The following is a 24,937-nucleotide window of genomic DNA, read 5'->3' as shown; positions in this document are numbered from 1 at the left end:
TAGTTATGTCCCCCTCCTTCCACTTTTTATACTTACCTTTTTTGTCTTTCAGTTTGTCAGATAGTTCTTTATGCAGCCATGCTGGTTTCTTTTGGGAGCTGTTATTTTTCTTCTTCATTGGTATTGTGCTAGACTGGGTTTTTGTAATCTCGTTTTTCAAAATTTCCCAAGCTTCTTGAGTTGTTTTCCCCTTGAGGATTCTCATCCATGGAATTTTTCCCAAGCTCTCTCTAAGTTTATTGAAATTAGCTTTCTTAAAGTCCAAGACTCTAGTTTGACTTTGTTCTACTACTTGTGTTTGCATCATGTTGAATTCCAATATTGCATGGTCAATTATATTTACAGCCGACATTTCCAAATTGTGACTGACCACCAACCTCTGTTAGGAATTCTAGCAGGAAACAAACAGATGCTGCAAATTTTATCTCCATGATGTCAACTTGTAAAGATTGGCATTCAAGGGAGGATTCCATGCATACTTTCGGCCAGAGTTGGCTCTCATATTTCTACAACCTAGTTCATGAATATGATCTATGACGCATGACAGATAGGAGGAGATAGAGGGGTGAACGCAATTAAGCGGTAGCCAGTTTTGGCTCCGCAGGAGTACATGCCAGAATGTTGATCCTAATAAATGAATGGATTTCTTTTGAACTTTGTCTCGAGGCTCGTAAATTAATTAGGTCATCTTCTGGGAACTTCACAGAGAGCCAAAACTGACTTTTAAAGTCTATCAAGATTTCTGGGCTTCCTGAATCCTGGGCTCTTCAGTCACTTCCCAATCGTTGGAGTGCTTGGAGGGAAAATCAGGCAACCATGGGAGAAGGTGGATTATCGGAAGAAAGCCTGATTTCAGCTGAAGTAAGTCAGCCAGCCCCCGACTTCAGAGCTCCAGACTTCCACGCAGCGATGTCTTTCCCAGCAGCAGAAGCAAGAAAGGATGAGTACTGGTGGAAATTAGTCCCTAAGGCAACTGAAGTAGAGTTCCCTTACCCCAATTCCCAGATACAGGGAAGAGTCTCAAGCAAACTGGCAAGGGTGGACTGGAGGTGGGACTGGAAACAAGCCAGGCTCCCAAAGCCCCAGATGGAATCCCTGGGAAGTGCAATAGAGCAAATAAGGGAGGATTTTGCCCGGGCCACCCTTCATGATGAGGGGCCATCATGCCGCCCAAAAGAGAGGGGAGGTACATCTGATCCTATTGAAGGGAGGAGATGCAGACTGGAGCGCAGTCCCCCTCCCCCACCCGATAGAAGGAGAAGAAGCCCAAAACGGCAACCAGTGCCTCTCCCATTCAGCAGGCAGGCTACCAAGAGCAGGCAACCCCCTCCCTCTCTCCAAACTAGGGGTGAAGAAGAAGACCAGCCATATCAGGTGCAAGCATACAGAGGTCAACAGGAGGTTGGAGGGGTAGGGCTGAACGACCCACCCAATTCAGGGGGAAGTTTGACGGAGACTCAGACCAGCTAGCTCTATTTCTTGATTCAGCTGGTAACCACCTAGAACGCTATGGGCACCTCTACTCACCCCCAGAGCCATGGTGAATACCATCGCAGAGGATCTAGAGCAGTGGTTCCCAAACGTTTTCAGTCCACCACCCCCTTGGTGCTACAAACTGATCCTCAGTGCCCCCCACCCAGTGGTGGAATTCAATTTTTTTTACTACCGGTTCTGTGGGCATGGCTTGATGGGCATGTCGGGGGGGTCATATGACTGGGCGGTTTGCACGACGGAAGGAAGATAGTAACAGTAAAATTCAAAACTGTAGCAATTAATTGCACATTTATTCAAAATCCAATTTAAAAACCTTTTTAGTTAATGTTAATTCAACAAAATTGTTGAACATGATCCAGTGATACCAGGTTTTCAAAGTCTGATAGTCATTTATCAAGAACCTTAGTAACTAGTAACTTAGTAAACTCAGTAAAATTTAGTAACTACTTCACTGTTCAGTAAATTCTTAATGTGATGGATGGGCTTGATGAAGTGATACCAGTTTCCCAATGCCTGGTTTTAAGTCACTTAGCAGGAGTCTTAAATCATGACGTTCAGTAATCTGGAGTCGATTTCTTTGCTTGGAGAGAAGTTGGGTGACCACACTGAAGCCACGTTCCACCAAATATGATGTTGGAAATGCAACAAGGAGCTTCTTAACCACTGTCCATAGTGCAGGATAGCGATCAGAATTTTCTTTCTGTAACCAAAACTCTTGGTACGATTTCTTAAACTTTGGCTTCAGCTCAATGTCATTTTGCAGCTCTATGAGATGTTCCTCCACTACCCCATCTTCCTCAGTATCTGAAAATGGATTTATCACCCAATCTGGAATTTTCATCAAAAGAAGATCCTGATATCGCTCAGACATATCTTTATGCAGCATGTACAAATGGTCCCAAAAAACTTGAAGATCATCATCTTGTATCCCACCTTTCTCTTCTAGCTCAGACAAGCTCGGAAATTGGCATAGCTCGCGATGGCCTATATTGCAATTGAATAGAGTTAACTTTGAAATAAACGTAGAGATGACAGATTTGGCCTTAATAAGATTGACCTCATTTCCTTGCAACTGCAAATTCACTTCATTGAATTTTGCAAATAGTTCTGATAAATAAGCAATGTCATGCCTGATCTCTTTGAGTTCACCACTGAGCAAAGCATTCTTGTCTTCAAAAAACTCCACAACCGTGTCAAAAAGATTGTAAAAGCATCTCACACAGTTGCCTTTTGATAGCCAATGAACTTCTGTATGAAGCAGCAAACTGCATACTGCGACATCCCAAATCGACTCTCTGAGTGGTTCCGAGTAGCAACAAGAGTCAACAGCGGGCTGTGCACCAACGACATAAGAAAGCAACTGGACACAAAAGAGAGAGGTCAACCTGACCCGAAACCACCCGGCCGGCAGGGAATCACAGCACCATAGCAGGCCCTGAGACCAGGCCCTGAGACCAGCCCTCCCTCGAAGTCCACTGAAATGCTACAGATGCATTTGCAGCTGCATGCCCAACCCCATCCCCAAAACCAAGGCCAGACCTACCGCCCAGGGCACGACCAGAACGAGGGTCCAAACAGACCACCAACACATCTGGGAAAGCCCTCCAGGCTGCAGAGCCCTTTCCCTCTCAGGCGAAAGTGGTGGAACCCCAGGCAACAACAACCAGTTGCCCAAATCATATGACAGCGAGGACGAGGGAGAAAATAACACAATGGTGAGTGATTCACACTTTTCTTTTTCAAATATACCTCACAGCTCCAAAAACAGGAAAACTGAGGTATTTTCAAGCCCTAATAAACTCAGGCTGCACAAGGCATAAAGAAAGATGTGGATAGTTACGTGAAAAGTTGCACCATCTGTGCCACAATGAAGAGACGACCAGAACCCCCCACCCCCCAGACTGCTGCAAACAGTAAGCAGAGCCAACGAGGCCATGGGAGGAGATCACAATGGACTTTATAGTAGAGTTGCCAAAAAGTGGGGGAAATACGGTGATTTGGACCGTAATAGACCTGTTCTCCAAACAGGCACACTTCATACCCTGTAGTGGACTACTGTCGGCTCACCAGCTGGCTAAACTGTTTGTGAAGCATATCTACCAACTGCATGGAGTACCTTGAAGAATTATTTCAGACAGAGGGGTCCAGTTCACGGCTAAGTTCCAGAGGGAGTTCCTGCGGCCCATTGGGTTATCGCATGGTTTTAGTTCCACTTTTCATCTGAGCACCAATGGAGCAGCAGAGAGACTGAACGCCATGGTAGAGCAGTCAAAAAGGCACTGGCTAAAGCAGCACAAACCTATAAGAAACAGGCAGATAAACACCGGTCTTTGCAATGGCTATTCCAGGTGGGAAAGAAGGTTTACCTCTCCACAAAATATTTGAGATTAAAACTGCCTAGCAAGAAACTGGGGCCAAAGTTTATGGGACCATTCCCCATAGTAAAGATCATCAACCGAGTCACAGTGCAATTGAAACTGCCTCGATTTCTGGGGAAGATACACCCAGGGTTTCATAGTAGCCTCTTAAAACTCATGATCAGATCCACTCTGAGACCACTACCCTGGAAGCCTCCAGGCCCTGTGGTCATAGGGGGCCAAACCCATTATGAAGTTCAATAAGTCCTTGATTCGAGGTGGCACAGGAGACAACTCCAATACTTAATCAAGTGGAAGGGCTACCCCTTATCAGAGGCATCTTGGGTAAAAAGTAGGAATATCCAGGCTGATCGTCTTATAGCAAAATTCCATGCAGAAAATCCAGGCAAGCCTGGGGGAGGAACGCATCCCTAAATTATATACCTGTACTCAAATTTCTTTGTGTCACACAGGTCACTTTCGGGAAGTGAGGGAAGCCGGATGTCAACTTGTAAAGCGTTACCATGACTATTATCAGGTTGGCATTCCAGGGAGGATTCCATGCATACCTTCGGCCAGAGTTGGATCTCATATTTCTACAAGCTAGTTCATGAATATGATCTATGACGCATGACAGAAGGGAGAAGATAGAGGGGTAAAGTTCAAATGCAATTAAGCGGAAGCCAGTTTTGGCTCCGCAGGAGTACACACCAGAATGTTGATCCTAATAAATGAATGGATTTGTTTTGAAATTTGTCTCGAGGCTCGTAAATTAATTAGGTCATCTTCTGGGAACTTCACACATGGATGACGAGGTGGACTGTGTTCCTCAGTGCTTATAACTACGAATTCTCTCTCCATCTTGTTTTTTGCTTCTGCACATGTGCAGAGCAATTTTTGTTGTACTGCGCATACACGCACTGCATGCATCAAGCACACACATGGCACGTCCCTGAGCAAACCGGCAGTAGCGGCTTGCTGGAACCCACCTCTGGTCTTAAGTCTCTTTGTTCTGTATTGTCATAAGTCTGAATAGTCACTGAACAAATGGTTATATGCCGAGGACTACCTGAAATACATATGACATAAAACTAGAATATAGTGAATACTGGGATGAATATTTAATTATTTATTATTTACTTTGCATATGGCACCTACAGAGATCATGTAACCATTGATATAAAGATTTTAGCTTATATAGAGCGTTTGTGTGTATGTGTGTGTGTGTGTATGTATGTATGTACATACACATACGCACACACACATATGAATGATATGTGCACAATATTTAATTATAGTATAGATTATAGAACTGGGTAAACAGGAAAATAATCAATCCACCATAATACAATATAATTCTGCCTTCCTTCCCAAATCTTCTCTGGCTCATCTCCCACAAATTTATCAAGGGGGCAATAACTTTGAATTTAAAGGCTGATTATACTTGCAGAAAAAGAAGTCAGGTGCAGGATAACATCCCTGATACTGAAATGCCTGACACCAACTTTATTTTAGCAGTAATAAAACCATAATTATCCTATTAAACTTTGAGTAATTCTAAGAAAATAATTTAAATAGGATTTAATTAGACTGGAGAAAATGGCTGTGTTTAAAGCTAAGCCAATATTCTGCATTATTTTTCATCACAGGTAGTCCTCAATTTATAATCGAAATGAAGTCTGCCCTTCACGGTTGTAAGTTGTGACAGTCATAAAATAGGTTGATCACATAATTGACCCATTTTTACTTTTTTTGCAGCAGTCATTAAGTGGATACAGCAACTGTAATGTGGCAGTTGTGGTTGTTAAGTAAATGCCATGTTGTTAAGCAACCCAGAGGTTTCCTATGGGTGCAGTTTTTCCAAAAACCAGAAGTAAATGCCAGTTTTCTACCAAACTGTTGTAAAACACAGTCATGTGACCCAGGGGTGGGTTCCCACAGTCAGTACTGCCGGTTTGCTCGTGGGTTTGCTGTGTGCACACTTGATGTGTGCTGTGTGCGTGCTTTGATCCATGCTGTATGCGTGCTTTTATCTGCGCTGTGTGCACGCTTGATCCATCCTGTATATACTGTTGGAAGAAATGTCCTTCTGGGTTCGGCTCCAAGTGGGGAAAAAGACACTGGAGACATGGAGGCTGCTTGGAAAGATGGTTTTAATGGTGGACAGGACCACATGGCTTGAGTCCTGAACAGAAAAGGTGATTACATGCTTCAATGTTTGTGGAGAAGGGAAGAGAAGAGAAGAACAGAGAACAGAAGCGCTGAAGAAGGGCTTGCAGGGCTTTTTATAATCTGTTCAGCTCCAACTATCTGTTTCCTGTTCCTGTGTAAGAAATGTATTCTGATTGGTTGCCAGACTTACATGGGCCCATGCAAGGGCAACCCTCTAGGCTGAGTTTTGAATCCAGGTTTGGTTGAGTTCAGATGCCATGTGGTCAGTTGAGTAAAGGCTTATATTATCATGCCTTAATTCCCATCCCCCTGGAGCTGAAGGGGAGAACTCTTTTATTATGTAAAGGGACTGGCTCGGGCTTTAATGGCTTATGGATAAAAGATGGGGGCAGGAAGCTGCAGGGAGAGTTACCTTGTCTTTTTGAAACATGTTTCTTTTCACATCCAGATAAATATTCTGCCTTTTCAATATTTCCTAGGATATTTCATTTTTCTGGGGGAGGGCTCGGGTGATAACTTCCTACAATACAATAAAAATTGTTCTGGGCATGCACAGAAACAAATACTAAAATGGTGGCACCCGGAAAACTGGTTCAGGGGCATGGCAGGCCTGGGTCACTGCTGGTTCCAGCGAACTAGGTCACCAAACCACTACTGGTTCAGGAAAACTGGTCCAAACTGGTAGGAACCCATCACTGATGTGACCATTCAACACTATAAATGGCCACAAATGCTGCCTAGTTTGGTAATATAACTGTGGGGGCAGGGCAACTGTCAGAACTTCAAATTCAGGTTGTCGCATCTTAGTCCTTCGCATCAAGGACTATCAATTGTAAGCCAATTGTAAATCAAGCATTGAAATGCTACAAAAACAAATAAATTTATGGGAACCTCTGGACTATTGCTATAGGTAATATGATTTATATAGCTACTTTCTGAAAATTCTCATCATTTATGCCTTGCAGCTGGAGCAACTAGCAAACCCCAAGACTTGGATTAATGCAGCTACTCAAATCTTCTTCTCTCTTGGCCTGGGCTTTGGTAGTTTGATAGCATTTGCCAGCTACAATGAGCCAAACAACAATTGTGAGCGACATGCCATCGTTGTTTCCTTAATAAATAGTGCTACCTCAATATTTGCCAGCATTGTCACATTCTCCATTTATGGCTTTAAAGCAACTTTCAATTATGAAAGCTGCATAAACAAGTAAGCTTGGTTTTTAATGCAATTATTTTCTTTTAAATCTGCTCAGTCAACATACACATTTAAAAATGGTTTACTGAAATTAGGTTTTTTTTTTAATAATTCCTGATTCATACAAAGGAAAGTTTCTTTTATGATTTATAAGGTATCAGGTTTTAGAAAGGTTTCTGAAATAAGATGATGACAGCTAAGTATGAAATCTCATGAAAAATGGATCTTAATACTTGTAAACATAGCTAATGTGCTGCTAATAATTGTCTAACATTTAATAATATTTTGTTTTGTTATGATAAATAAACTTTAATTCTGTCTTCCTTGAATTGCTTCCCCCCCCCCTTTTTTTTAAAAAAACTCAAATGTTGTAAAAGGCTTGGGAATTCTGCTATTTGTTTTATTAGATTTTTTTAAAAATTGCCTTTTAGGATGATCTTGCTGTTGACTAATGTTTTTGATCTGAAAGAAGGTTTATTAACAACAGAAAACCTTGAGAATATGAAGCAGCATTTGGCATCTGTTTACCCTGGAAAATATGCAGAAGTGTTGCCACAGATCAAGAACTGCAGTTTGGAAATTGAACTAGACACTGTGAGTCCTTCCTTCCTTCCTTTTTTTCCAGAAAGAATATGATGAAACCATTTGTTGATGTCAAGAAATTTGGTCAGTACCTTGAATATGAAATGGCTGATCTACTGAGAATGGAAGACCTTGTTTAAATCCTCAGTTAGCCATAAACTCACCATGGATCACTAATTATTTCTCAGTCTTTTTTTATTAATGCAGAAAATTAAAATACAAACTCCAATTTGTATTTTTCCAATTTGGGGGGATTGGAAATTTTACAAAAATAAAACTAAATTAAATAGAGACATTAAAAAGCTGTATTAGGGCTGAATTGGGATTTTCTTATAAATCAATTAGCAGTAATGAACTTTGGAGAGAAATTTATCGGGATGATCACAGTAATATATTCTAGTCAGAGGGCAAAAATAATACTAAACGGGGAAGCAACAGAAGGTTTCAACATAACCAAAGTGGTAAGACGGGGATGCCCTCTATCCCCCCTGTTATTTATCCTCTCAATAGAGACATTGTTGTTACAAATTAGGCAAAACAAGGACATAAAGGGATTGAAGATTAGGAATACAAAGTACAGGCCTGTGCAGATGATCTAGCATTTATCATAGAGGAACCCCTAGAAACTGGACTAAAACTATTACAAGATATAAACCAATTCAGTAAAGTGGCAGGGTTTAAAATAAAAAAGAGAGAACTAAAATATTAACTAAGAATTTAACCTAAAGACAAAATGAAAAACTTGGAGGAGAAACTGGGAATTTCAAGGGCCAAGAAAATTAAATATTTGGGAATATGGCTATCGACAAAATGTATTACAATAAAAGAAGATAACTACAACAAATTGCTACGACAGATACAAAAAGAATTGGATAATTGGACTAAACTACAGATATCACTAATTGGCAGAATCTCAACAATCAAAAAGAATGTACTACCCAAACTACTTTATCTTTTTCAAACAATACCGATTAAATTAGAGATTTTTTTTCTAAACAACTAAATAAAATGGTTTCCAAATTTATCTGGTCAGGGAAAAAACGTGTATTAAATGCAAACATTTACAAGATATTAGAAACAAAGGGGGCTTTGGCCTCCCAGATTATCAGGCGGCAGCCCTGACATGGCCCAAGGACGGGATTCAACTAAAAAAAATAAAAGAATCCTTATGCTAGAAGGACACAATCTCCAACTAGGCTAGCATGGCTTCGTCTGGGAGGGAAAGAATAAATCTCATTCCTACTTCCAGAGGCATATAGTAAGGGATGCCCTGTTTAGGGTCTGGGAAAAAATAAAAAAACCCCACTACCTGAAAATTCCAATTAGTTATCAATGATGGAGGCAATGACATTTCCAAATACTATAGATCTCACTAAAATGGTAAGATATGCAGAGTTCTTAAATGAAAAAGGAGAAGTAAAATCAGTACAAGATCTGAAAACACAAGGAATAAATATGGAATGGTGGCCCTATCTTCAAATTAAAACAAGATTTAAAAAAGATCGGGAACAATATGGAATACATGAGAAACAAATGGAATTAGATAAAATATTTCTAGGAATAGGAGGAAAAATGATCACTAGATTATGTAATTTTCTTTTAAAATATAAAATGGAGGAAGAGACTGTAAAGGAGACAATGATTAGCTGGGGAAGAAATTTTGGCCATAATATAGTTAGAAAAATGAGATAAACGATGGGAAAGAAATTATAAATTTACGATGGCAGAAGCTTACAAAGAAAATCTCAATAAAATGTTTTATTGATGGCATTTGCTTCCAGCGAGATTGGCCAAAATGTACTCAAATTTATCCCCCAAATATTGGAGATGCAGCCACAAGCCTCGAACATTCTATCATATGTGGTGGACATGCCCCATCACAAGGAAGTACTGGTGCAAAATTCAGAAATGGAGAAATTACTGAGCGAAAAATAGAACTTAAACCGGAACCATTCTTATTAGGACTACTAGACCAAAAGATGGATAAACAATCTCAATACATAATCATACACATACTCACTGCAGCCAGGACTGCATTCACACAAAACTGGAAAAAAATCAATACACCCTCAGATGAAACTACAATCAGTAAAATATTTGAATGCGCAGAAATGGATAAAATGACAATAGAACTAAAAGAAAGAATCGGACTGCTATAAAGTATGGAATAAAATGTATAAGTGGCTAGAAATCAGAAGCCAAAACAGAAAATGGAGAATATAAATATATGTTGATACAATAATGAATATTATTATAAGTGTTAATACTACGTTTGCTACATTATAGGACAAGGTTAAAGTAATAGGAAGGCAATGCAGAAGGGAGAATTATAAAAGCTAAGCAGGAATGCCAATATAGAAAGCTGTAAAATTACTGTATATTGTTATGTATGTTCTGTTTCTTTTTTCTTGTGTCTTCTTTACTGTTTTTAAAGATTAAATCATTCAATAAAAATTATTCTTTAAAAAAAAGATGGATTAGAATGACAAAAGTCAAAAATGCAAATTATCTCCCTAGTTGAGCACTAACAAATATATAGCAACAATAATAGTTTTCGCCCCTTGTGAGTCAAGTCTAAGATTTATAAACTTGTATATCTATTTGCAACCAACCTGACAGGTTATACATCTAGCTATAATAATAGTTAACATATTAATCAACAACCACGTTAAACTTCAAAATTCTCTGTTAACTATTTTATTGTAATTAGCTCATAGAAAGTTTACAACTGTTTCTTATCTACTACAAATCACTCCCATCCTTATCTCTCATCTGTACAGGATCAAATATCTTTTTTTTTAACTTTTGATAATAAAACCATTCCTTAGATTTTTAAATGGGATCTTTCCCAACAATTGCATCCTATTTCCCAGAGCCAGGAGTCTCATTTCCTTGTCAATCTTTTTGCCAGATCTGAATTTTTAGAGCAGGTCCTTTCTTCTTCATATCTTGCAGCAACAAATCATATTCCAATTCATCAAATTGCAAATCAAGTCCCACTGTTATTTTCTGCTTTTTGATGTTACCCTGAATGTAAGTATAAGTCCAATTGGGTGACTTTTATTATTGGAATTCTCACCAGCTTCCTTACAGAAAATGAAAGTAATTCAATGTTTTGTTTTGTAATTCAATGACAAACAATGAGAGAACAAGGAAAAAAGTTGTAAAGATCCAGCAAGGGTTGTGAAATAGGTTAGCAGTCAACTAGTCCAGAATTCCTCAACCCTTTCCAGTTTTGCAGACCAGTGGGGGTGGGGGAGGGGAGAGGAAATGATTCCACACGAGTAGCTGGCAACTGCTGTTATTCTGTGCTGTTCCTATAAATGGACCATATGTGCACTCACTTGCCCACTGCTCGCACAAGTGGGGATGTGTGCATGTGGTCGAGTTGCAAATAGCTCATGGTCCACTATTGAGCATACCCCGGGCAGGTGGGGAATCTTGAACTAGTTTATTTAAAAGTATAGATCAAAAAATATAGGAATTTGAAAAGTGCAATTAAACAAAGGTATGCTTTAAAAAACCCGAACAATTGAATGGTAATGAGGGTAAAAGACTTGAACTTTTGATCGTTCCTTAGTGAGAATTGCAATCTTCAAGATCCCTTTCCTTTGAATCTGTACAATTGCCTAAAGGTTTTCTTATGTCCTTCCTTCCTTTTTCCCATTTGATTCTAGAGAGTAAAGTTGACAAAACTTTGTTGGCAAACTCAGCAGTTTGTTGGTGGAAGAGAAAAAAAGTGCTCACTGTTCAGCATGCCATCTTGGAGAAAGTCAGCAATTACGTCTCAGTCTTACTTCAAATGATTGTCAATTTTCCATTTTTATCTTCATAGCAATATTAAGCATAAGCATATTCCTGTTTGGATATTGACACATTGAATCTTAGCAATTGTTCAGGCAGTTAAGTTCTTAGTCAGTTTATATTTCCATGTAAACAGCTAAATTAATACTAATAATTAAAATTATTTATAAATAATAAATAAAATGGACCTAGAACAATCGTGTGAAGTAGGTTGATTAAGTAACTGTAACTACCTACTACATTGTTGTTAATGAATGAATGATAAACCATTAAAGTTAGGGTAAATTTTTGGGTGGGTGTTCATTTTAAAATCCTGAAGCTATATTATAGTTTTCCCATCTGGTAATCTGGATCAAGTTGATAAAAGAGGCTTATAGCTGATGTTGTAACAGCAACAGTATTAAGACTTTTTCCTAATGCTATGTTTCAGTTATTTTACAATCAGTGTTGTTTTCTTTATATATTACAATGCTCACAGCAGCAAAAGATAATTTCTGATAGACATTACAATAGTACTAGATATGCGTTGGTAAAATGTTAGAAATATCATAGAAATCAGATTTTGCAAAATGTCCAAGGCAACTTTCTATCTAGAATCAATGCCACTTCCACAATCCCATACTCTTGTTACATTTCATCACCTCTTCTACAATCCCATACTATTGTTTTGTTTCAACATCTGGATCATAACTAATCCCTATTTTCACTGAATGGTGTCTCATCATCTCAAGCTCTGAAGTACTTACTGAAATCATTTAGATTGAATGTAAATAGTAGGGCTATTATTGGATTCTAACATACTACCTAATTGACGTGTGCTATTTGTTCTGAACTACAAAAACACAGATCACCCATAATTGGCAACTAAGTTAAGATTTTTTGAGTAACTGTTGCCATCTAGTTGTCATGTGGATTTTGCAGCCATATATGGCTAGATAGATAAAACATAAATGAATAGAGATTAATTTTGATATTTTGGACTGGATATACAGTACATAGTAAGATGTGGCCTGCTTGTTTGGAAATTAGGGTTTGGGGAAATAGCCCTTATGATTTGATCAGCTGAACATGATTGTTTGTTTAGCAGATTAAGTGTTTAGTGACTGACTAGTTTAGCAATCATTCTTGGTTAAACTGGTGATGAAAAAAATAACTGTGGCCAATCCACATTTACAAGCTGCAGATCTATAAAGCAAAGGAAATTGGAAGTAGGAATGTAAGCAGTCAGTTTCATATAGCAATTGCTTCACTTAATAACCATGTCAATCCCAATTGTGGCGGCTAACTGAGGACTATCTATATCTCTTAGTTTATATATTACTTTTCTTCCTAGAGGTAATGGAAGAGATACAGCATCATCTCCTCTAATGGCTTAGAATATAAACACAAGCAATAAATGGCTCTCATTCGCTTCCAATTCATTCTTAGGCTCAATTGAAAGTGCTATTCCTTACCTATAATTTTTTTAATGGTTGAGATCTGATAGCCACTTTGAATAGTACTAGAGCAGAAATATAGGATATCTATCAAACAAGCAAATAGGCCCTTACAAGGAAATAGTGTTAAAAGAACTTCAATTTCATATTCTTTTGAAAACATATAAACTACAAACATTCAGCACATTATTTAATTCAGCCACATTCAAAAATATTTATATCATAGTCAAATACAGCAGCCATTCTTCTGTAACCTTTTTTGTCCTCTAAGTGAAACCATCTTTGTAATAAATTAATTCATAGACTCAGTTCAACTCAACTTTCTTTTTCCTCTGGTTTTAAATAATACTTGGCAATTGTTAAGGTAATGGTTAGGCTCTGGGGGGAAATGATTTTTCCTTTAACCAATGGTTCTTGTATGCAAAATACTGAATTTATTCTTCTATTTAATAATTTCACTCTCTTTTTTTAATCAGGCTGTGCAAGGGACCGGGCTAGCATTCATAGTATATTCTGAAGCAATTAAAAATATGGAATTCTCACAATTGTATTCAGTGCTGTATTTTGTCATGTTGCTGTTGCTGGGATTAGGGAGCATGCTGGGAAACACTGCAGCCATTCTTACTCCTCTGACTGACATCAAGTTCCTCTCTTCTCATGTACCCAGAGAGATTATTTCAGGTAAATTTGATAGCTACAATGATATTGAATACTTTCAATGCCTAGCATGACTAGCAGTAGCATTAGAAGATAATATTGTGGAAAATGTCATGATATGCATATAATTGCAATAAGGTAGTTTTCGAGTTATGACAGTACATTTAGTGTTAGTTCAAAGTTATGACACAACCCACCAAAAGTACTTATGACAGTCCCGACATTATGAATTGTCAGAGTTTGTGGCAGCAATCACATCCAGAAAGTACACATAGGTAACTGATTCAGCAGGATTCATTAACTTCTCTTTATATATAACACATTATATTATAGCAGGTTTTCAACGTGGCAGCAAATACAAGCAAAACACAGGCAGAGAACAGTTTCTGTTTCGGTTTAGAGCAGCAGACTAGTTTTGAGCTCAGCAGACTGAGAGCTACAGAGCTAAGCCACGCCCAGGCTCCCAGCTGTCTCCAGCAAATACTGTTTCAGTTTCCAAACAGCCCTCATTGGCTGACTCAGTTGCCATGTCTCTTCATTGGCTGACTTTGTTACCACATCTTTGCCAGTTATGAACTCTCATACATACTGACATGAATGTTGCAGTACCATGGCAATTGTTCACCCTTACGATCAACGAGACACACTTCAACATTCCCCCTGCCTATTCCCCCTCCCTGATAATGGTCTATTAGGCACTGGCCCTGCTGTGCTAGCCCACTACCCCTCCCCCCATGGTCTTCCCCACCCTCAGATACCTCATGTGCACTTAACAACCTATGCATTCAATTAACAAATGCTTTGTCTAAAGCAGAGGGATTGCATTCATTTAACATGACCCAATTAATGAATTATCAGGTTACGAATGTAATTGGCAGGCTCTATTACATTTGTAATTTGAGGATTATCAGTATAGCTCTGATCATAATCATGCATAATCCTTCTTATAGTTATATGTGAATGCCAGCTGCAGGAAGTTCATCTTCTTTTCTTTTCTTTTTAATTTTTAAATATTTTATTAACAAACATATAAAATACACACAGACAAAACTTAGACGTACAACATATTTACACAGTGCAATACAAACAGGAGGTTCTTGTTCTTTCTAGTAGCAATTATCAATCGATACCATTCACCTTATATTATTTCCCATTCAATTGTATTTTATTTGAGTTTCACCATTCTTAACTTTCTTATTTTACTCATAACTATTATTTTTGAGTTTTGTTACATTCCTTCATTGATTCTTGTTTCTTTCCTCCATCCACCTATACCAGCGATGGCGAACCTTTTTTGGCTCGCGTGCCAGAAGTGGGGGGAGCGCAGGGGGGTTGTGTGCGGGCGTGCCGCACCCATAATGCAATGCGTGACCCTCCCAGTGCGCATGCGCGCACTACAGCCCTTCCCCCCTATTTTTACATGGTGACTTCCGGTTTGCTTGGAGGGTCGTTTTATGCGTTCCGAAGGCTTCAGGGACCGTCCGGGGGCTTCCCTGACGCCTTCGGAGCGCTCAAAACGACCCTCCGAGCAAACCGGAAGTGACTTCTGGTTTGCTTGGAGGGTCGTTTTATGCGTTCCGAAGGCTTCAGGGACTGTCCGGGGGCTTCCCTGACGCCTTCGGAGTGCTTAAAACGACCCTCCAAGCAAACCGGAAGTGACTTCCGGTTTGCTTGGAGGGTTGTTTTAAGCATTCCGAAGGCTTTAGGGACCATCCGGAGGCTTCCCTGACGCTTTTGGAGCGCTCAAAATGACCCTCCAAGTCAAACCGGAAGTCACAAACCGGATGGTCCTTGAAGCCTCCGGGAGGGGCACTTTTCGCCCTCCCCAGGCTCCTATAAAGCCTCTGGAGCCTCGGGAGGGCGAAAAATGGCTTTAAAAAACGGTGAACTCAGCTGGCCAGCATGTGCATGTGCGCTGGCCAGCTGACAGGGCAGCGCCTCGCGTGCTCCGACAAATGGCTCCGCATGCCACCTGTGGCACGCGTGCCATAGGTTCGCCATCACTGACCTATACCATTTATCCCATATCTGGTAGAATTCTGATTCTTCTTTTCCCTGAATTTCTTTAGTTAGTTTGTCCATTTCAGCACAGTCCATAACCTTTCTTATTATTTCATCTTCACTTGGAGTTAGTTTGTTTTTCCATATATGGGCAAAGGCAATCCTTGCCGCCGTAGTTATATGTAGTATTAAATACTGGATTTCTTTTTTGTATTTCGCAGACATTATTCCTAATAAAAAGATTCCCGGTTTCCATTCTATTTTAACTCCCGTTATTGCCTCCAGCCAATTTTTGATCTTTTTCCAAAAAATTTTAACCTCCTCACAGGTCCACCATAAATGGTAATACGTTCCATGTATCGACTCGCATTTCCAACATTTTGGGGAGGTATTTGTTGATATTTTAGCTAACCTTGTTGGTGCCAGATTCCATCTATAAAACATTTTGTACTGGTTTTCCTTGTATGCAATTGAGAGTGTCATTTTTAAGTTTGTTCCCCAAAATTTTTCCCATTTGTCTAATTCAATATTATATCCAAAGTTCTGCGCCCATTTTATCATTTGTTCTTTCACAATTTCCTCTTCCATTTTATACTTCAGGAGAAATTTATATATTCTCCCTATCATCTTTCTATCTGAGCTTTGAATAATTTTATCCAATTTGTGTGGTTCTGTTTCAATGTCATATAATTTGGTATCTTTATTGTATTTAGTTTTGATTTGAAGGTAAGTTAGCCAGTCAACTTTCATGTTGTTCTGCCAATTCTTCAATTGTTTTTAAGTTTCCCTGTCTATCAATTAAGTCTCTATATCTTAGCATTTTGTTCAAATCTATAAAATTTGGATGAGTCGTCCTTTCTATCGGTGACAGCCAATTCGGAATTTTCAGTGTTTTTTTTTTTTTATTTTGAGCCATTTTTGCAATAACACTCTTCTAATTAAATGATTTTGAAAGTATTTGTGCATTTTATTTTTATCATCCCATAGGAATGTGTGCCAGCCTGCTTGCAGTTCATCTTCTAATCAGCTCAATATCCATTACTACAAATGTGAACATCCTTTTCTAGAAAGAAGCCAATTTGGCATAGTGATTAAGGTCTTGGGCTAGAAACTGCGATACCATCTATTCTAGGCCTGCCCTAGGCACAAAGACAGTTGGGTGATTTTGGGCCAGTCCCTTTCTCTTAACCCTAGGAAGAACACAATAGCAAACCACTTCCCAAAACCCTGCCAAGAAAATTGCAGACTTGTTTAAGTAGTCACAAGGAGTCAAGATTGACTTAAAGGTACTCCCCACTCCAATGGTACCTATAATCGTATGGGACAATGCAATTTAGACTTTTTTATGTTGTATATTAACTACATAGATTATTTTGCTGTAAGATAGTTTTCTCTCTGTAAATGGTTACTGTATCAATTATAGCAATCAGCAGTTAAGTTGAAAAAACTGCAGTATATCTTGTCTGATTTGAAATTAAATCAAATGACCATTATTTCAGTCAATAAAAAGAATATAACATTTGTTCCGATCCTTTTTAACATTGAAAGTATTTATTCTTTTTATAGGCTCTGTGTGCATTGTCAATTGTGTCATTGGCCTAATATTTACTACAAGGGCTGGTAACTATTGGTTTAATATCTTCAATGATTATGCTGCTACTCTGTCCTTGCTACTTATTGTACTGGTGGAAACTATTGCTGTTTGTTACATATATGGGCTAAAAAGGTAAGAAGTCAATAATGATGCTTCTTTCTGATCATATGTTGTCATTGCATGATTCATTATTCTGCATTTATATATCAATTTCTTCCAAGATGGCAAGTTTTTTTAAAGCATTCTAAGATAGCATTCTAACCTAATACTTTATATCTGCTTTTTAATTGGAATGACAGATGCTAACAGTGTTTATTTGTTTCAATAGATTTAGTAAAGATCTTTGTGTGATGATTGGACATGAGCCAAGTTGGTATTGGAAAGTTTTATGGGCTTTTATCAGTCCAATATTAATCATAAGCCTGTTTGTGTTTTACATCACGGACTACATCAGGACAGGGATATCCCAGTATCAAGCCTGGGATGCAACAGAGGTATTTCACTGAATTTTTTTCTGTTGGCAGCTTAAACTTAGGAGTTGGGCGAGATGTACAGTCTAGAAATATGAAAAATAATTAATTAAACACATATCCTTTTCTAATGTGGCAGTTTTCCAACATAGAATGCAATTTTCAAACTTGGCCAGTATAGAAAAAAAAATTATATTGGCTGAGAGTTCCAGGAATTGCAGTCCAATAAAACTGACCAAAGTTGGAAAAATGATGAAAAAAGTCTGCCTCCTAAATCTGAAATAATATATAATTATAATATAATTAGTTACCAAATTTTAAAGCATGAAAAATTATCACTATGAAAAGAATGCAAATTGAAAAAATGTGATCATTTAGTAATATATTTTACCATGAACCCCAAGATTAAAACAGCAGCATATTTTTCCTTGGCCATTTCATACTTCGGTTATGTCTCTTGTAGGGACAACTGGTTACCAAAGATTATCCAAGAGGTGGCCTAGCAGTTATTGGTCTGCTTGTGGCATCAACATCATCATGCATACCATTAGGAGCATTAGTAACTTTTATAAAGCTCAGAAGAAATCGCCAGTAATTGGACTTTAGCAACTGACGCAGCTTTCACATTCCAGCTTGAAGATTATACCGATTATAGGTTACAACAAGCAACAAAGCAAACCCTGGGTATCCAAATATCCCCACCAAAATAGCCTCTTATCCATTCTCCATCAAAAAAAAAAAAAAAGCTTAGCAGCAAACGGTAACTTGAGATTGATTTTGACAGATAAAGGCAAGATTATACTTGAAAAATTGATTCTGTGCAATTATGCAAAGGAAATCTGGCATATGTGAATATGGTTGTAAAACATCCAAGATGTTATGGTACAATTTAGCTGCAATGTGTGCAACTGATTTTTCTATATGGATACATAATTTATGCATTTTCAAGGTTATCTTTATAAGCAAAGCATTGTCAGATTCTTTACTACCTACCATAGCTTATAGTTCTTTTTGGAATTATGGACATTCATTAGATAGCAATCTAATGAATGTCCATAATTCCAAAAAGAACTATAAGCTATGGTAGGTAGTAAAGAATCTGACAATGCTTTGGTTATAAAGATTGCTATCTAATGAATGTCCGTAATTCCCAAAAGAACTATAAAAATAATGGGGAACAGGGCTGGGAAATTTCAAGGGCTACATTAGAATTATGAACTAAGAAACTAAAGACATACATATTTTAGTTGCATACAGAATGTGGTATCATGTTTAAATATTTTTTATCAAATCATAGAAACTTAATTCAAAAAATTATGTGATGAAAATTGCAACTACTTGCCTGTGTTCAAGTTTTTATTGCTTTTAAGACAAAGAGACTACAGTCAAATGTTTTTGTTTCCCAATTCCACTCTTCAAAAAAATTCCAAAATATGATCATCCTTGCTTACAAATTATTTTGTTCTGAAACCATTTGAAATTACAATGGTGCTAGGAAAAAACTTTACAAGCAATGTCCACATTACATCTACAAAGCATTCTCTCAGGCACAAGTGCCATTATGGTCAGCAGAGATTGCATTGTACATGACCTGTTATCTTCCCCCCTCTATTTAATTAGAATTAAATAATTCTAATTAATGTTAGAATTAAACATTTCTATTTAAGTTTTGGCCATCAAAGTTAAAGATAATACAAGTGTAATCAGGGGTTTCATGTAATGTATGAATGCAGAACTTGAACTTAGTGACACATTTTCCACATTTGTTTATTAAAACTGACATAAAACCTGTTAAAAAAACCCACTTGTTTGGGGCTTTTTTAAATAACAGATATAAAAAATTATCGTCTTGGACCCCCTCTTCCTCTTCCACGCCCTCTTCCACGCCCTCTTCCTCTTCCACGTCCTCTACCTGCAACTGAACATAAAAAAATACAATCTTATTTTTTAAAAAGAAATCATACCATAGTAATTTTTACTGTATAACACTTGTATTCTGTATATATTTTAAATTTTAAAACTTATTCAAAGTAATTCAAAAGTGAAAAAATATCCCTATTTGTTACAAATTTGTTAAACTATCTCTTTTCTTACAATGATCTTATTGTCACTTATCTCTGCTTCCAAATACTGAAAATTGGTATGTTTTGTTAAATATATACTTCTAAGAAATAATGCTCTAAAATATGTAACTTGGCAATATTATTCTAAAAATATGGGCCAGGTCTCCAAACTTCCAATTTTGCACTTTAAAGTTTTTTATGCTGTCTGGTGTCAGCTTTAATGGTGTCCAGCCACCATGTTTTCTTTGACAGCCTGGTTTCCTTTTCCACTAACTCTTTCATAAATATTTCTCCGGTGAATTCCCCTGCATGACATAGCCAAAGTAAGAGATGCAATTTCATGATTTTACCTTCTAGTGACAAGTGTGGTGTTATATGCTCCATTAATTACAAGACAAGGGCTAGAGAATTTAAGATTGGAAGAACTTTTTTGAAATGAGAGGAAAGATAGCATGTGATTCCTTTATTCAAAAATTAGCCTTACATAATATCTAGTCAGATACCAAACAATCTATACTTTAATTTTATAGAATCAAAGATGATTTGAAGGGTGTGACGATGACAGCTCACTACAGAAATTATTAATCACATGATTATGCAAAAATAGCAGCAGCATATGAGCAAGTAATCTTCCAACTTTTATTTTCGAAGTGGTATAAATCAATGTGAAATAACCCTTTCATTGTTAAAATTTATTTTTAAAGCCACTATAAGTAAGAATTAACGCTGCAATTTAGGGATCATTATAAATGTTTAATTAAAATGTTCTTAAATGAACTAGATATTTATCCTAAAGTTTGAAATCAAGAACTAACCTGCCTCCCTTTTTTTGGATTTGACTTTTGGTTCAACATCTACCAGCAAAGTATCAAGAGGTAAACTGTCCGGCAGAATAAAATATCTGATATTATTGCCTCGAATGCTCAATGTCTCCAACTGGACAGGTTCTCTATTCTTCAAAGTCATCTTTACAGCTTTAAGATGGGTATTCATGCTGACATCCACTCCTGAAAAATAAAGCATAGAACATTTCCTAATCTTATAGGAATCTGTATTATTACAAAATTGCCTACCTATGGCCATACAACTAGCATAAATTACTATTGTAATATGTGAGAATACTATACATTTGATTATCACTGTAGAGAGCTGAAAATCATGAGGATCATAAATAAAATTAACACATATTTTTTAAAAACCTGCATTTTCTTAGAAATGTTTGTCTGCACTGCTTGAAAAAATGTTTTCTCCTTTAAGATCAATCATATTTCCTACATACGGAAATTCTTTCCTCCATTCACTACTCATGTGCTTGACTTATTCTCCAGTCATTCAAAACTGCCCCCCCACCCCACATCCAGTGCTGGGTTCCGGATCCTGTTGCAAGTGGTACGCTGCAACAGGACCCGGCGTCCACCACATGAACGTGTGCAGCAAGCGCATGCATACTTACTACCCACGACACTCCAGCTGCTCGGCAGAATGTCGAGCAGGCACCGTACGCATAACCCCCGATCGGCTCAAATAGCAGTAAGGAGAGCGGGCGGGCCCTCCGGAGCACCGTACCAGAACGGTACCTGGTGCTCCCAGCAGGCACTGGTACGCCCACTGTCCCCATCACAATCTTGTTCTAGCTAGAACTATGATTTCTAATATAACAAATAAGCCAGCTGGCCACACTTCCTCCCTTGGCAACTATCAGGCCTTTTGTTCTACCTGATGTCCTACAATTTTAAAAAAAAAGCTTTAAAAAAGGAAAACAAATATGCTACCACATGGGCCCCCAATTGCAATCCACTACCAAGCCTTGGACCATACAGGACCAGGCTGTGGAAATGACAGGCGAACACATACATCCTCACTTGCATAAGCAGCAGGTGAGCACATGCACTCCATTTGCAAGAGTACAGGCGTGCATGCCTGCCACATGTAACCATTCCTTCATCCCCCTCCGTCGGTCTGCAAAGCCGGAAAGGTTGGGAAACTGTGTTACAAGCCAAACTTTATTTTCAAGAATTATTAACCATAAATAGTCTACATATAAATCTTCAAAATAAATGTTTGCTAGATACAACCAGATCTTTTACTTGGATGTTTGCCTAATTGTCCAGAGAAAGGTAAGCATGGATAAAGAAATATCCGATGGAAGAATTTACTAGCAGGAATATTCATTACAACTGATTACGACCATTTTGCTCAGTGGAAATTCCCCAGCAGTTTGTAAAAGTGCCACACCATATTCTTAAGATACCAGATATATTCAGTAGTGAAGAAAGGTGAGGACTCCTAGCTGGAATATCACACAAGTATTGAAGTATAAATGACAATTTCTTCCTTATTTTGACAATGAAAACTTTTGTGAAAATGTTACACTTGATTTTTATTAAACACAAAATATCGAGAGTGCAATGCTCCAAGAATAGCTGGAAATACTGGTAGTTTTAGAAGTTATAGAAAAATCCATATAGTGACCTTGAATAAGCGGATTTATCAGTCTAATCTAGGAATGCAATTCTAATAATATTAGATATTTCTCAGTGCAGATAGATAGTGCTGTAGTTCTATTTCAAAGCATAAATATACTTGCATCAATAAAATGGAAGCCACATAGACACACTCCTGATTTAAGGGAAAGATACCTGTGAATTCTGCCAAATATTCAGAATTTTATTTAGTTACAATTTTTTTGATAATTTTTTTCATCCAGAACCACATACCTGTAATGGTTCCATGTACCTGAGTCCCATTTTTCAGTTCAATGGTGACAGTTTCGTGACTAAGTTTCATAAGAAATCTGCATAATTGGAACAAACATATTACTTTATATGTAAATGATTTACATAATTACAATAAAAGCTGAAATTCATGAAAAAGCAAATGTCTCCACAAAGCAAATATCAACAACCATTTGACATTTAAATCATTCTATTGGCTGATGAATGTTATTAAGCAAAGACAGGTAATTATTTGTAGTAACAGTTGGGAATCTTCTATCATCCAAGCAGTCAACCCAGAAAGATAAGGAATTGTATACAAGAAACCCTGATTTAGGCTCTTGAAGATATAATACTGCTGCGTTAATCTGCCACCAAGTAAAATCAACTCATGATGATTTGGCTATTTCAAATTATAATACTCATGTCCCCAACACACATCTTAATTGTTTGCCTGTATAATTAGGTAGGTAATGGGCATTCATGATACAGCCTCTACATACATAGTTTGTTTATAATCTGTTTCAACCTCTTGACTGTACTTGCCCAATAATATCAATAGATGCAGCTTTACAGTTACCAGATTGAGGTTTAGCATATGGTGGTATACACAAATGAGCAGATAATCACTCACACTGAATAAGGTTGTCTAAAACCAGATCTGCAAAATATTGCTATTTGGGCAGCTATATTTTAACCTTATTTTAACCTATGTCTGATAGAATTTCGTTGTCTACTCTGTACCAGAAATAGCTTCGCCGCCCTTTGTGAATGGCCACCTATTGAAAGGAAATTGCTTGGCTCCAAATATATTTAAGGGTAAAACTGATTCTCCATTTTAAAATTGTGACGCAAAACTGGACAACAAAAGGTTTTCAGCGTGTCGGAAGGAACCCAAGTCTAGAGAGGGGATAGGGAAAGGGAGGCGGCCATGAAAAGAAGTTAGGGCCTGTTGGCCCAACGTATTTTCAAATTGTTCCCGCCTTTCTCGAAGAGCTGACACTTACCGCACGAGTTTCATGGTGAAAAAGCAACGGGGGTAACTCGAAGCGGCTAAAGCAGATACAGAGGCCTCCCCGAGGGTGAGAAGCCAAAAGGAATAATGAAAAAATTGAGCTAGGCGCAGCCACCTCAAACTAGGCCGCTTCCGTTACTCACGAAAGGAAGCAACTGGCGCGCTTCTGAGCGAGTGCTGAATCAATGGCCGGAAGCACCGCCCTCCGTTTTCTGTTCCGGATTTAATTAGAGGGCCGTTTTAAAAGAAGCGCCTCCCCTGCAAGATCATCATATGTAACTTCATTGCTTCAATGTAATAAGGAAGGGAAGCTTTGTGCAAAAAAATAGGCGGGACAGAGCTGAGAGTCAAGAACGTAGGAAAGAAAAAAGCAGAGAGTAGAGCTCATCTTTAAATTGCTTTTTAATGGGCGCATACTCTATTTCCCAAGTTTTTTGTGGTCTTTTAGAAGAAGGTGCGACAAGAACTTCTCTATTAAATTAATGGGTGGAGAAACAAGCACATGCCAGAGAACTAAGGTACAAATTCCGGAGCTCTTCAATTGGATGTAAGAGGTGCTGAACGTTCTACTTTAGCAGCAACTCAAGGTCATAAAATTCTCTAGCCATGTGTTCGATGTATGCAATTATTCCAGATGAATGAAAACTGTTTTCTCTCTTCCTATATATTCATGCCTACAAATAGGGAAGAAAAATCATTGATTCTACATTTGTACTAAATATTTGTTTGCTAAAAAGTGAAATTTTGAAAAGACTTGTAGAGCTTAGAATTATTTACACGCTCAGGTTTCAAGAATCTGTTCAGGATAAGAATAAAAGAATAAAAATATCATTTAAAATTATCATTGTATGATTGGTTTTTTCCTTGTAAATCACAGCTGCACAATGGCATAGTTTAAATATCTGATAAAATCTAACATTGTAAGTCATAAACATGCAAGCCAGTTAGATTGATTGATATATACTTTCATTTTGTACAAGTACACATGCAAAATAGTATTCAAGCAGCAACATTAGTTCCTGTTCCTATAATTAATTCTGCTCTCTCTCCAGCTTTAATAGAGACAGTTATTTAAAGATTCTTCCCATATTTGCATTTAGCTTCCAAAAGTGTTGAAGCAACCCTTAAAAAATGTTGCGTCCCACTGTAATTTTAAATAAGACAAAATAAAATTACTAAATACGTGGGAAGTAATACCCATAATTTATGTTGCCTTATTGTGGCTGAGAGAGTGGAATGTGTTTTGGGGTGGAATAAGCAAAGAATATTGGGAGTGGATGTCAAAAATGTTTTCTCCAGTGATCAGCCATATGCAAAAGCTATCTCAGGTAAAGCAAATGTCTGGCAGAAGGCAATAGTGAACTACTATTTTATTTAAAAAAA

The 24,937-nt window shown here is 37.8% G+C and overlaps 2 protein-coding genes across 3 annotated transcripts in view; one reads left to right on the top strand and one right to left on the bottom strand.

Moving 5' to 3' along the window:
- The window catches only part of SLC6A20 (solute carrier family 6 member 20), a 71,018-nt gene extending 50,384 nt beyond the window's left edge, over nucleotides 1-20,634 (top strand). Inside the window, exons 6-11 of one of the 2 annotated variants that reach the window (XM_081971291.1) lie at nucleotides 6,989-7,230; nucleotides 7,650-7,812; nucleotides 13,517-13,721; nucleotides 17,265-17,424; nucleotides 17,621-17,786; nucleotides 20,356-20,634. In XM_081971291.1, the coding sequence (XP_081827417.1) occupies nucleotides 6,989-7,230; nucleotides 7,650-7,812; nucleotides 13,517-13,721; nucleotides 17,265-17,424; nucleotides 17,621-17,786; nucleotides 20,356-20,367 (948 nt within the window). In that variant the 3' untranslated portion in view covers nucleotides 20,368-20,634. Of the gene's footprint in view, nucleotides 1-6,988; nucleotides 7,231-7,649; nucleotides 7,813-13,516; nucleotides 13,722-17,264; nucleotides 17,425-17,620; nucleotides 17,787-18,225; nucleotides 18,880-20,355 lie in introns of those variants that run through there. The other variant, XM_081971290.1, reaches the window with a different exon arrangement.
- On the bottom strand, nucleotides 19,101-23,781 carry LOC309401922 (small nuclear ribonucleoprotein Sm D1-like). Its single transcript, XM_081971296.1, has 4 exons — nucleotides 23,547-23,781; nucleotides 22,543-22,619; nucleotides 20,641-20,832; nucleotides 19,101-19,680 (listed from the first exon to the last, which is right to left on the bottom strand). Exons 1-4 carry the CDS (start codon nucleotides 23,558-23,560, stop codon nucleotides 19,604-19,606), a joined length of 360 nt encoding a protein of 119 aa, XP_081827422.1. The 5' UTR covers nucleotides 23,561-23,781; the 3' UTR covers nucleotides 19,101-19,603.
- Nucleotides 23,782-24,937: the final 1,156 nt, after the last annotated feature.

This window comes from Natrix helvetica, assembly GCF_964273705.1.
Source record: "Natrix helvetica genome assembly, chromosome: Z".
NCBI lineage: Eukaryota > Metazoa > Chordata > Lepidosauria > Squamata > Natricidae > Natrix > Natrix helvetica.
Note: the sequence above shows the minus strand (reverse complement) of the source record. Positions and strands in the feature narration are given on the sequence as shown.